General features: G+C 38.3%; 1 protein-coding gene across 7 annotated transcripts; it reads right to left on the bottom strand.

The window, feature by feature from the left end:
* Positions 1-4,885: 4,885 nt before the first annotated feature.
* Positions 4,886-13,985, bottom strand: LOC122059519 (putative disease resistance protein RGA3). Of its 7 annotated transcripts, none has more exons than XM_042622339.1 (6): positions 10,431-13,985; positions 10,001-10,346; positions 9,420-9,715; positions 9,148-9,275; positions 8,558-8,655; positions 4,886-5,444 (listed from the first exon to the last, which is right to left on the bottom strand). In XM_042622339.1, the coding sequence occupies exon 1, from the start codon at positions 13,781-13,783 to the stop codon at positions 10,556-10,558; it is 3,228 nt and encodes a 1,075-aa protein (XP_042478273.1). In that variant the 5' UTR covers positions 13,784-13,985; the 3' UTR covers positions 4,886-5,444; positions 8,558-8,655; positions 9,148-9,275; positions 9,420-9,715; positions 10,001-10,346; positions 10,431-10,555. The 7 variants fall into 7 exon arrangements, with proteins under 7 accessions (XP_042478273.1, XP_042478275.1, XP_042478270.1 ...); XM_042622341.1 differs by having other exon boundaries at positions 9,148-9,715; positions 10,431-13,318; positions 13,460-13,985; XM_042622336.1 differs by having other exon boundaries at positions 4,886-6,357; positions 9,148-9,715.
* Between the last annotated feature and the right edge of the window lie 393 nt (positions 13,986-14,378).

Below are 14,378 nucleotides of genomic sequence, written 5' to 3'. Positions count from 1 at the left end.
GGAACTTGGTTGATCGCTGCAATAAGGTTGTGAAGAAGAACACTGTGGGAGAGCCGATAACAGGTTGAATGTTTTTTATATTCAACATTGAGATTAAAGTGTAGCGTTTATAATTTTTGAACGCTCAAGCGTCGCTACCTTTTGGCAGAATGGGGAAATGAATTTGTGTATTCCAACGACTGTCTGGTTGTCACAGATTTTCCCGTGCCCTTCTAATAAAGCCATCGTGGGTCAAGTTGATATACCCAGCCATATTCCAACCATAGTAAATTTGGAGACCGCGAAAATATGGGAACGGATACGTTCGATTATTAAATGGATCATACGATAATAATACATTTCAAAAAATTCAGTGTAATAAAACGTGTATGGCAATGATACGGTACGCATTTAGTAAGTGTTTAATATGATTGCTCTGTAAAAATCTAGGAGCAAAAATTTGGGACTAAAAATGATTGTTTGAAACTAAATTCTAATCTACCATATGTTTGTGGGTATTAAAATCCAATCTGATTTTCCAATTTGAAATAATTTCCCATTTTTTTGAATTTTTACATTTAATATTAGGTACATTTAACCCCTAAAAAGGGTATGGTAGAAAGAACTAAGAGGAGAATTAAACCTCATCTCGTCTCGTAACTTTTACATGTTTTCTTCTTCTTCTTCTTGGTATGAAAACAAGGTTCAAGAAAATGGACATTAAGTTTTTGCAATTGTTCATCCCAGAGATGCGCTTGGATTTTCTTGAAATTTTCATGGGGGTACAATCTAAGACCGGTCACGGATTAATTTTAAAGCTCAAGAACCTCCTCCCTTCCACTTCTTTGATTTCTCAGATTCAGTATTGCAAGAACAGAGGGAGGAGAACACCTGTGTCATTTCCCTCTTTCTAATTCTTCACATTGTCCGACTGCAGCTATGTTTGTAAAAAATTGTCGGACCAATTCAAATAGCGATTGTATGCTAAATTTTCTAGAAAGGTTTTCATTTCAACCCCTTTTGGAGAATCCCGCCCCTTGGCTATCTTTGTCCATGTGAGTCATCTCTTTTGAATCTTTTTTTTTTCTCGTTAAAAATTAGGAAAATTTACCGCGCCACCCCCTGGAGAATGCCACAATGATAAGACCACCCCCTCTATTTCACCAAATTATTCTCAGACCCCCTACCCTCAGTCACTGTTAAGGAATATACTATAGTTGCTAATGTCAGCAACTACATTTTATTTTAAATGCCAAAATGCCCTTTTAAAATAGGAAGTACCAAAAATACCCTTAAAATAGGTTAATATTTCTTTTTTGATCTTTCGATTCTAACTTACAAAGAAATTCCAGAGATTGAAGAATTCTTGGAATCAAAATCAATTAAAGCAGAGATAAGTGAGAGAGAATCTTAATTTGCATACCTTGTACTTATCTTGAGAGCAATTGATCCCAATTCTAATGGAGTTGTTCTCGATTTGCTTTGCCTTCCGGTGGTCTCGACTCATAAAATGATCGGTGGCAACAGTCGAACCCTTTCGATGGTCGTCGGTGGCATCGTCGAAGCCACGGATTGTAAGGTGAGTGAGGCGAAGGAGGAAGAAAAGGAACATCACTTAATTTGGAGAATAACTCCACCGGACTTGCTAAGTGTGTGTTTTGCTTTGACTTTATAAGGACTTGAAATGGAGAAGATTGGAATTTCCGACCACAATATATAAAGGAGTGGTTGGTTTTTAGTAAGCTTTTACATCGTTTGTTCCGTTTGTCGGAGAGTCAGAAAGCGGAGATCTCTCTCAGGGAAGAGAGAGAAAGATAGCTTAGAAATTCTCTCTCTCTCTCTCTCTTTCTCTCTCAACGACCTCAGCTCCGAGTATCTTCTGGTGCGAGAAGATCTAGTGAGAGTGAGATCAAACGAAGCAGAGTTTTCTCTCTCTTTCTCTTCCTGTTTCTCTCTCTAACATTCTCCATTTCACTCAGTCTGCAACTTTAAAGGTGGATCGCAAATCATAGAAAAGTTAGTTTTTTTTACTGTTTCGTTTTTCCTTTTCCTTTTAATTGGTTGTTGTTGACTACCATAAATTGTGGCAATTTCAAAAGATTACAAATTTTGCTTTGTCGGAAAAAGTTTGGGTTACTGAATTGGGATTTATGTTTCGTGCCTTTTTCTTTTTTAGCTTCTATATGATTTGGATGACCAGAGCAGATCTATAGGGTTCCGAGTTGGATGAAGAGGTGGTTGGCTTATTTTTTGAATTCCTGGATGATCGGGAGGGATTAGACGGAGGGGACGATAATAGAATATGTTGAGAGATGAGGCTTCGTTATAGGAGAGATGGGGTGTGTGCTTGGAAGAGAGATTTCGTCCATGGTAGGTTCGGACGTGAGGGAGAAGGAGAAGGAGGTTGAGAGGAAGAAGGAAAGGACCTTGTCTGTTCCATCGGGGAGGAAGTTGTCAACGATTGAGACCACTGAGGTTTAGAATGGGGAGAACCAGAAAGAGGAGAACCAGAAATGGAGAAGAATTATTCTCCAAATTTTTTTTTTTTGGTATAATGGTTAAAACAAGAGTTTTTTAATGGTAAGGGTACAATAGTCATTTTAACTCCACATTTAACATTGACTGATGATAGGGGGTCTGAAAATAATTTGGTGAAACAGAGAGGATGGTCTTATCATTGTGGCATTCGCCAGGGGGTGGCGCGGTAAATTTCCCTAAAAATTATTTGCAGATGCAATTGCCCTCGATTGGATTTTCAACTACCAATGGGAAGAGAAACGGAGAAGCCGGAGGGTTGATTGGGTTTTCAACAATCGATGGGAAGAGAAATAGAGAAGAGAATGAGAGCAGGGGGTCTTGATGTCTTACCTATCTCCCTCGACGCTAGCTGCCTAGAATGGAGATGGAGGAGAAGGTGTCACTAGGGCAAGGATTCCTCCTTTTTTTGGTTTACTGAGATGAGGGAAGAAGAAGGGTTATAGTTTTGATCGATTAGGGTTCCTGATAGAAGACAAGGGTCGGGAATCAGGATTTGGCCCATTTGGGTTAATCTATCTCTTTTTTTTTTTGGAACCCAAAAGTTTTATTGAGGATGTAACGTATTATATGGGTATTATTCATGTATAATACGATTATCTTTAAAACCTGTGTATTAAACTGTTTTTTTGGATTGATATGCCAAATTACGCACTTTTGAATTAAACATTCGGATGCACGTATTATACGCATATTTTACTAACTATGATTTCAACTGTATAAGTCATCCTATAGAGTCAAAATAAATTCCCAGTCTTCCAACCACTGGGCTGCCCAGTGAGACATCCGAAGCTAGGGGTGCATACCCATGTGTTGGGATACATGTCCGGGTCCTCCCAGTCAGCAGATGCCTCATTGAGTGGCCTAGTAGATTGAGAGGATTTGGATCCTTCTCCAACTTCATCTAGTTGACTACATTGTAATATTTTTCTCAAGAAAGAAAGATTGCTACCCCTTGCGGAAGACCTTTCAAAGGAAGTTGTGGTTTCATGCCTTGATCTTCCACCAATAGAAAAAAAAAAAACAGGCTTGGTATCGTGGGTTCGACTCCCATTAGGAACATATTTTTAACAACAATTGCCAAGTGCAATTGGTGAACTGTGGTGCATAAAAAACCCATGCTCACCAGGAGGTCTCAGGTTCAAACCTCCTGGCTGTTATCTCATCCCCTCCCTAACTATCAAAAAAAAAAAAAAAAAAAAAAGACCTTTCAAAGGAAATGGTTGGTTGGGAGCAGAGGGAGGCATTTATAGAAAGAGTAGAGACAGATATGGTCATATGAGGACTCTAGCTTTGACCATGTCAACTATGATGGTCTCACTGTTGCCAGTCCTTCCACTAGTAAATGTTGGCATGGTGTGTATCTATGCCAAGATATAGCGGGTGCAAAAAGACCACAATGCCTCGCATTGAAGATGCTCACGTGCACCCTCCCATTGGCCACTCCCGCTGGCATTTACCAATGCCAGGAGGTATTGTTAAATATTTACACTTACTAGATTGAATGAAACTGAATTTAAAAAGGCCATTGCCGCTGTTGATCACCAGTTCCTCATCACCATAAGTGGAGGAGCATGTTATTTCTCTCTATCAAATCTTGGATCTTGATCCAATAGAAAAATGAGCTTGATATAATCTGTTTAAGCTTCGAATATGTTCTAGATGTTTATAGTTTTCATAAATTAGCAGGGAATACTATAGGCAGACAGAGGCAAGTTGAATTTGAAAACTTCAGATTAAAAATTTGACTGACTGAAGACCATACAAAATTAGAACATGATGTTTGTCAAACTGCATCCAACAAGAACCATTGAACTTTTTTGTTACTAGACAAGTCAAAGACGCTAGGAAATCATTGATTGCACTGGACACACTTTAAGATAGACCCTAACACAAAGGTCATAATGGATAACCACCAAAAAGCTGATCTCTGCATGTCCTTAATTTTAAGATAAATGAACCACTAATCACAAGGAGAGATTAGATCATTTATACTTGTACTGAAAATCGTATTTAAGAACTCCTATCATTTGTGGTAGGGGCATGCAACAACTACTGTCATTGAATGTGAGAAGATACATGGTATTATATCAATGTCAATTTAGTTACAAATTTATAAATCTACTTTATTAGATAATGTATCAAAACCAACATTATTTTCAATTGGCCATGGTTTTATTGATAATGATTCATAGAAAGCCATATCAATTGAGAAAATGATCAGAGTAAAAGTAGTTGGACATGTAACTCAGTCCGCTCACATAGTGAATTTTGTTATCAGGCAAATGAACCATTTATCAACAATCAGCATCCACAATAAACCAAGAATAGAGTGATGGAAATTTTGGAGGAAAGACAATGCTTCAGGCAATTAATGCATCAATATACCCGTATGGGTACTATAATAGATCTATCATGTTGACTTGCTAGACCAAAACAGATTTCAGAACATTGTGAAGAGACAACAAAAATTCTGTGAAAGGAAGATGTAAGCATCTCATGGAAACCTTCAAAACTAAGTATTTGCGAAGTACTGTAACATCATTTCAGACCCCATTAAGAATCAACACTCATCCATATGTTGCCCTTGTTTATAGTGGTGAATTGTCATTCAACAACTCTGTTGCCAGATTTTGATGTTAGATACTCATTTGGACATCTACCAAGTAAAAGATTTTTGTGGCATGCACTTTGACAATTAATGCAATTAATTTGGGTTGGCTTTTGTTTCTGTCAATTTGGAGTCCAAAAGTGAGACAAACTCAATGAATAACATCAAGCATCTTGCAACCATCTCTACTACTTCGATTTTCACTTCATATGTCGTGATACAGAAACAATCTTCATACCCAGTAATGACCTGATGTAGATGCTTCAAACATTCAATACTACCTTTGATGTGTTGTGCCAAATGTGTTCTCCTGATGTTACTGTCCATAAAACAAAAATCAAAATCAAAGTTACCATAAAGGACGTAAGAAAATATTAGTGGTAAGGCCTTGATAAATATATAGCTGTCCAAAAAAAACTGTGGTCTGCTGCATATAAGGATCTGTCAATGCTATTGGAATATTTTAGAAACTGAGATCGAAGACTTGAGGAGTGGAGATTTGTCAGAGAGAGAAAGAGGTACTCATAATTTTAGAGTAAGACATTGCCACAATCACCATTCTTGTCCAAATCTGACAATTGAAAACAGAGACATTTGACTCCAGCATTATGCTAGAAAATCTTAGCAAAAGTTGATTGCTCCTGTTCAAAGAGATTTTTATGGTAGACTGACGGCTCCAAAGATTTTTTTTTTTTGGGTAGGGGGGGGAGGTGGTAATATCTTGAGCTAGTCCATGTTGTGTCATAGTACACTTCACTTCAAAACTTAAAGACCTCAAGCATGTATTTAAGTCATATATGTCAACTGATGTTTATAAAGTTTAGAATTATCATTCCACCAGTGCATAATATAGTAGCAACTATATAGTCTTGAGGATGCTTACACCCAAAAAAAAAAAAGCCAATTTTTATCCAACAGTGAAAATGTAATAGCCTTTTATTTCAGAAAGTTCTGATTTAATATCAATACAATGTCACTCATATCAACGAATCCATTATAGAACAGAGATAAGAATTTATTAGGAAGCTACAAAAGACGATGGAATAGACGACAGAAAGAAAAAAAGAGCACTTTTTAGCTGAAAAGTTCCATGCAATTGCCATGACACTATGTGGCAATTCTTGAGCATTTTCAAAGAGAAGCATTCCATCTAAGAGAAATTCCCATTATAATAATAATCTGTCGTGTGTCTGTTGGGTCAAGTATTCATGCTCTTCACGTCTCATCATTATCTACAAATATAAATTAAATTAAATTCGTATGTGGTATACATAAAGTAAAGATAGAAATCAAACATTTACTTAATTATAGAAGAAATACCGCAATCAATATTGTCTGCAATGCAAATCTGCTTTTATTGTGTTTTTCGCATCATAAGCACCCTCTGTCTGTATTACTCCATCCATGGGTTTATTATGAGAGGGAAGGCCCAAAAGTGGTGGTTAGGCTTCATTGCCATACGTAATCTATCATTACCATAAGAATTTGGGCAATCCTGGACCACTCTTCTCCTTCCTTCTTTTGGCATTGTTGTGTTAGCAATGGACAATTCTGGATCTCCAAACGTTTAAGAGAGGTTAGGGCCGAGAGTCCATCACGTAGGGATTCAAGAACTGGGCAGTCCACGATGCAAAAATCCCTAAGGTTTGTGGGAAGCAATCCATTTGGAATGGACTCAAGAGAAGGACATCCACCAATGGTGAGATATGAAAGAGAGGTGAGATTATTAAGGCCCGAGGTATGTAGAGGTTCAAGATTCTTGCACTCCATAAGAAAAGAACATTCTACAATCTCCAGTTGGTTAAGATTTGTGAGTTTGTGCAGCCCCTTAGGCAAGGTATTCAACTTCCCACACTTTAGAATCAATACCTCCATAAGCACAATGGGTAAGCCCATGTCTGGAAAGGACTCAAGAGAAGGGCAGTCTTTAATTTCTAATCTTTGGAGGGATGTGAGATTGTGCAGTAGTCCCATGGGTAGGGAATCCAGATTCTTACAATCAATGATCACTAATTCTCCAAGCACGGTGGGTATCCTAGTTTCCTTGAGTGATACAAGAGCAGGGCAACTTTTGATTACAAATTCTTGGAGAGATGTTAGTGTGTGTAGATTCTTGGGTAGTGACTTCAGATTCTCGCAATTGAAGATCTTCAATTCTTGAAGCGCAGTGGGTAACCTTGTTTCTTGGAAGGACACAAGAGCAGGGCAACTTCCGATTACGAATCTTCTGAGAGATGTTAGAGTGTGTAGCTCTTTGGGTAATGATTCTAAATTCTTACACTTTGAAATTCGAAGAACTCGGAGAGATGTTAGAGCGTGTAGCTCCTTGGGTAGTGACCTCAGATTTTCACGGTTTGATATTTGAAGTATTCGGAGAGATGTGATGTTGTGAATCCGTAGCCTAAGAGGGTGAAACTTGACCACCATGGTTTCTGTTCCATTATTGCCCACATTTTCCAAATATGAAATGTTCGAGGTCCCACAAAGTTGGGACACCTTCTTTTTTGACCCTGCGTCAAATATGGTCAACAATTGAAGACAGGGCAAATTACCCACTCCGAATGAAATTTTATGGAAACCCAATGTGCAGGGAGGAGGCAACTTTTGTATTGTTGACCTGTTGTGCATATGAGGACTGGTAGTAGTCCAGATCTGATCTCTTTCCTTTTTCTGCTCAATTACTTATCAGCTGTGGTCAATCCTCTCTCTTCTTCTTTGTTCTTCTTCCTCTAATTCTGATGTCTTCTTCTAGTTCCTTTATTACTCTGATTTCTTGTTATTCTATTATGCTGATTTTTAGTTCTGGCTATACTTTCGCTGAAACTGAATTTCGGCTTTCATATTAGTTTATCAGTGATCCATTACATTATTATCGAACATTTCTCAACTCTTATCATCTGATTCTGCTGATATTTCTTAGTTCTTGACTTTAAGGTTGAATAGTAAGCAGGCTTGAAATCATCCATATGTATCTCTGATTTTAAAAGTTACTATATCCAATTGAAAGATCTATTAAAAAAGTATATCCGACCAGAATCCTAGGTAAATCGACCCTGGATTTTGAATTTTTTCTCTTTTAATTTTTCCTAGTATTCTTCTATTCTGCCCATGTTTTGTTATAATCAAATTATAAGTGATCTCGGTCAAGTGTGGTTGTGTGGTTCTAGTTCCTTTCTAGAATTCTGACTAGATCACAGAAGCTAAAAGCTAATGAAAACAAAGAACATCATAAAGTGGTATTCAAGCTGAACTAGATAGTAATTTCAATTGGTGGTGAGAACCAATTTATTAGGCAGCCACAACAAGCAAAAGATTACAAGCGCCAGATATTATGTAATTTTAACCGTTCGATATTTTCTTAGGAGCTAGGCAGATCCCGCAACAAACCTCAACGTTCATAAAAGCACAAGAAATGGAGAGATCAAAACATACCAACCGCCGAACATCCAATATTGTTGTAGTCGATCCAATGTGCCTCTGCTGCAATTGAAACTAGTAGGAAATTTCTCATGTAATGCCTTCTCAAACTCCTGTAAATGATACTGTAAGTAATGATCAACTATGGTAACAATGCATCTAATCCTATTTGGGTGGGCTTTCCTAAACCTCTCGATATATCTAGGCATTCCATCTTTTTCAACCAAATGGTACCTTTGAGGATAATGTTAAAATCTTCTTCCAGTTTTTCAAATTCGAAGTCCTAAAGATACAGTTCAATATGGTATCATGTTGAAGGTGTTATTAAATTGGGAACAAATTGAATATCTATGGATATCCTAATTTCCAATGTAACTAGTTCAACTCAAATGCTATCAAAATATATAAGCATATTTTTATGTGCATGAATAGACTATTAGAATTAATCTACTACTAAAGTTAGGATATAATCTACATAGTCCTAAACCATTTTTCAATGTACCAACTAGTGGCAAAACATGCTTGCGAATATTTAGATTGTCAACCGAAATCACCTAGTTTTGTCAATAAAGAAAGTTAAAAGAGTGATAAAATAATGCACTAACCTCCAATACAGTTTCTGTTCCATACTCCTTTCTCCATTGGAGGATGTCTTCCCATATTTGGACTGTATTATCAATGTCCAAGTCCCTTTCTTTCAATCAGGATAGAATCCAGAATTCAGATATTGCATCTTGAAGTGGAGCATCAGAAAAGTAGTTTAGAATTAAATTTGATTTCTGAAGACCCCTGGTTCATGGGCAGCAATTGAATTAAATGAAAACAATTCAGAACTGTTGTTGTTGGATCTGCATCAGAAGTAGAGATTTCATTTTACCGAATCATTAATAATGGGTGATAGTGATCCTACATCACTGAAATAAGAGAATCCTCTTGGCTCTTTTCAAGCTCGGGCTCTTCGGATAATCAATCAATTTCTTCGCAGAGCCACACTCTGTTCAGAACAACTCTTTGGTGGAGGGTTCTTGTAATTCAGGCAACACATTGGATTGGTTGTTAAATGCAAGCATGGATGAGCAATATAGCAGTCTAGAAAGCAGTGAAAGATTGCTCATCAGTCTAGACGCAGATGCGAGGGGTGCTAACAGTTCTGGAGGATCCCAACTTTAACTTCTGCATTTATAATAGAGATCTTAATCAAGAAGAGGATTGTACCCACATAGAGTTGTTTTCCCAGCATGTTAATCAGATATGGTGGAAGGGACTATGACTTAGGACCACAGAGAAGGAATTTAGGAAAGAGTCCATAAGACCATGGTAAATTTAGGAAGCTTAAAAGGTACAAATATAAGAAAAGTAACCTCTGCCTCACATGCATATAGAAGAAAAAAGTGAATGGAAACAAGATAGTGTTATGTATGAGAGAGAGAGAGAGAGAGAGAGAACAATTAAACCTACCCACGACATACTGTGGAAGTATATCCTCTGCATAACATAACTTGCTGACATGTAGAACAGATTGCCACTGAATTGAACTTCCATGATTTTTGGTGACCAATTGAAGCTTCAGGGTAGGCAGAAAACAAGCGGAACATTGATAAGTGATACCTTATAGATACAATGCTAGGTTGCATCAATTTGCTGAAAAGTTCCATGCAATTGCCATGTTTCTTTGCGTAGATTCCTCAGCATTTTCAAAGAAAGCATTCCATCTGAGAGAAATCAAAGATCCAAGAAATTGCCATGCCAATTTTGGTTGGTTCTTGAGCATTTTCAAAGAAAGACATTCCATCTCGTGATTCTCCTATGAAGAGAAATTAAGTTAAAATCACATATGGCATAACATGAAGTATAGATAATCATACCTATCAGGTTATAGAAGAAATACCTCAATATTAGCTGCAATGCATCTCTGCTTTTATTGTAGTTTTGCATTATAGACACAATCTGTCTGTAGTACTCCATCTGTTGATTTAATTATAAGAGGTGAGACCCGCATGCGGTGTTTAGAATTTATTGCCATATGCCATCTATTATCACCTTAGGGATTTGGGCAATGTTGGACCACTCTTCTCCTTCCTTCTTTTGGTACCGTTTGGTCAGCTTTGGACAATTCTGGATCTCCAAACGTTTAAGCGAGGTTAGGTCAGAGAGTCCATCATATAGGGATTCAAGAATTGGGCAGTCCATGATGCAAAAATCCCGAAGGTTGGTGGGAAGCAGGCCATTTGGAAGGGACATGAGAGCATGACATCCACCAATGGTGAGATATGAAAGAGAAATAAGATTATGAAGACCTGAGGTATGTAGGGGTTCAAGATTCTTGCACTCCATAAGAAAATAGCACTCCACAATTTCTAGTCGTTTAAGACTTGTAAATTTGTGCAGCCCCTTGGGCAAGGAATTCAACTGCCCACAATTTAGAATTGATACTTCTTGAAGCATAGTGGATAAGCCCATATCTGGAATGGTTTCAAGAGCAGGACACTCTTTGATTACTAATCTTTGGAAGGTTGTGAGGTTGTGCAATAGTTCCATGGGTAAGGACTCCAAATTCTCACAATCAATGATCTCCAATTCTTCAAGTGCAGAGGGTAACCTTGTTTCCTGGAAGGACACTAGAGCAGGACAACTACCAATTACAAATTCTTTGAGATAAGTTAGGGTCTGAAGCTCCTTTGGTAGTGACCCCAACTTCTCGCAATAAAAGATCTTTAGTTCTTTAAGTGCAGTGGGTAACCTTGTTTCTTGGAGGGATACAAGAGTAGGGCAACTTGCAATTACTAATCTTTGGAGAGATGTTAGAGTGCATAGCTTCTTGGATACTGACTCCAAATTCTTGTAGTTTGATATTCGAAGAACTCTAAGTGACGTGAGATTGTGCAGCTGTAGCCCAAGAAGGTGTGGCTTGGCCACTATGGCTTCTACCCCATTATTGCCTACATCTTCCAAACTTGAATTGTCCCGAATCCCACGCAATTGTGATAACTTTTTTTTTTGCCCTACATCGATTGTGCTCAACATTTGAAGACAACTCATGTTACCCACTCCTAATGGAATTTTATGGAAATCCCAATGTGCAGGGAGAACAAGATATCGAAGATTTATAAGGTTACTCATATCGTTAGGCAACTTTCTAAGCCTACCACAACCAGTAAGGGCTAACAATTGTAGATTGTAAAGTTTTCCAATCGAGTCGGGCAACCTTACAATATCAGAAAAAGAGAGATCAAGAAACCTTAGATGTTTCAACTTGCCAATTGAATCAGGCAACTCACAATTGCAGCAATTTCTGAAACGTAGCACACGTAGGAATTGGAATTGGAATTCCAAAGTGGAAAAAAAGTGCTTAGGACTACTAGCTAAATCATTTAGAGTTAGAAAGGTGCGTAAACTTTTCATTGCCCCAAACTCTGTCGCCTCAACATTATAATTGTGCATAACATAGGACAAGTGGCGAGTTGTAGTAAGAACAGGTGATGACTTATCAGACTCTTTCTTGCAATATATTCCACCTGAAACATATTGTGCTAAATCATGGATTAGATCATGCATCACAAATGTTGATCCCGTGTTACTGGATGACTCAAATAATGACCTGTTGTGTATTTCTTTTGATAAACCAATAAGGAGCGATCCTGTTGCCCAAGAATGATGATAAATAGATAACTCAAAGAATGACCGCATTACTAATTCATCAAAATACCCAGCCCCTATATCTTCCAGCCGTTTCTTTTCTTTTGGTTGAACAAGACCTTCTGCCATCCACAAGACAACTAATTCAATCTTCCTAAATTCGTAGTCTTTGGGAAACAAAGCACAATATGCAAAGCATCTCTTTACATGTGGTGGAAGATGATGGTAACTCAACATGAGTGATGGAAGGATCTCACTCTCTGTTAAATCCCATATTTCACTCTCCAAAATATCTTTCCACTCATAGTTCTCCCTTTTATCTCGCAAGAGGCCAGCAAGTGTCTTTATAGCCAAAGGTAAACCCTTACATTTCTTCACAATTTCATCTCCAAATACTTCCAACTTTTGATTTGCATCAGATGATTTTTCATCCATGAAAGCGTGCCTTTGAACGAGTGCAAAACAAGCTTCATTTGGAAGACCTTTTAGATAAATATCGTACGGAGCAGTGCGAACAATTGATGAAACGCCTTTGTTCCGTGTTGTAACTAATATCTTGCTCCCTCGTTGACCGAATGCAAAAGGGGTCCTTAAGGCATCCCATCTGTCATAGATCTCATTCCACATGTCATCCAAAACCAATAAAAATCTTTTTTTGCTCAATGCTTCTTTAAGTTTCAGCTGTAACAGGTCCAGTGAATTAGAAGGAGGGCATGATCTAGTGACTGACTCAAGAATTTCTTTAGTTAACCTCACCAGATCGAAGTCTTCCGAGACACAAACCCAAGCTTTCAGACCAAAATGCTTCTCAATTCTTTCATCATTATAAACAAGTTGAGCAAGGGTTGTCTTTCCAACCCCACCCATGCCCACTATGGGCAGCACTGAGAAATTATTAACATCATTACTTGGAGTGTTATCTGATATCAACCATCTGAAAATCTCCTCCATATCTTCCTCTCTGCCGAAAACATTCGATGTATTCACTAAAGAACTCGTTGGTGGCCTTTGACTGAATACCTTGGGCCTTGAGGACCCAGATCCGATGCTCAAGTTCAAACCTAGAGCAACACCTTCTTGTGCTACACTTTTTAACCTCATGTTGATATCCCTTACTTTTGAATGGAACCCTTTAATTCCCTGCAGGTCTTCGGTGATGTTATAAACCTTAGGCGCAATGCCTTTTATTCCTTCTAAAGCAGATTCTAGGCCGGAGTTCAACCAAGAAGAAACACTACTTTCAGTACTTGATCGTGTGAGAGGAACAGGGGGGTTGCGTACCTGTCGGGTTTGGTGAGCAGATTCCAATTTCAGGCGTAGAAGTTCAGTGGCATACTCGTCCAGTATGTCCTCTGCATCATAGAGGAGCTGTTTGAGGTGGTCGAGCCACAGCTTCACGGCAACGTTGGTGAATTGCTTCACTTCAGCTTCATCCGATAAGGCCTGAATCATGGCTGATGTCCGCTTCAGTGACTCCACTTCATCCAAGTCGATTTCCCATCGGAGTATGAAATCCAACAACTCGGGAGAGGCAAACCTGTCGAAGGCCACCTGAAGGAAGGCCGAGAGGAAAGACCCTCCGAAAACCTGTCCCACACCTGACATTTTCTTCTTTGAGAGAGAGGGAAAAAAAAATTGTAAAGCAAAGAGACTTCAACACCAGAAGCAGAAATCTGGGAACTGTGTTTAAATCTGAACGTTTTGGAATGCAGGAATGAGTTTTGTACTTTCGAAGCGCTTCGTAACCGATTTAACCCATGGATGCTCTTCTAATAACGCCACTGCTGGCCAAGTTGAAATATTCATAAATTTTCAAAGATTGATAATACCCTTATCCAGTATTTCCTAACAGTTGATAATTCTACCATGCAAGATCTCAGTCAAGGGATTCTCCCAATCTACCTTAAATTAATGAAGAGTCAGTTAAATTTGATCCACCTAAGTTTTGTCTTATAGCAATAAGGGGATCATCGCTAAATATCCAGATGACCCCTTCTTTTAAAATAATTTTGTCTTCTCATTTTGGTTTTCATGTCTCTTAACGCCACTACTGGCCAAGTTGAAATATCCATAAATTTTCCAAGATTGGTAATACCCTTATCCACTATTTCCTAACAGTTGATAATTCTACCATGAAAGATCTCAGTCAAGGGATTCTCCCAATCTCCCTTGACTGTGACCGTAGAAAATTTTGATCCAC

Source organism: Macadamia integrifolia, chromosome 13, assembly GCF_013358625.1.
Source record: "Macadamia integrifolia cultivar HAES 741 chromosome 13, SCU_Mint_v3, whole genome shotgun sequence".
Lineage (NCBI taxonomy): Eukaryota > Viridiplantae > Streptophyta > Magnoliopsida > Proteales > Proteaceae > Macadamia > Macadamia integrifolia.
This window is presented reverse-complemented; position numbering and strand designations above follow the sequence as displayed.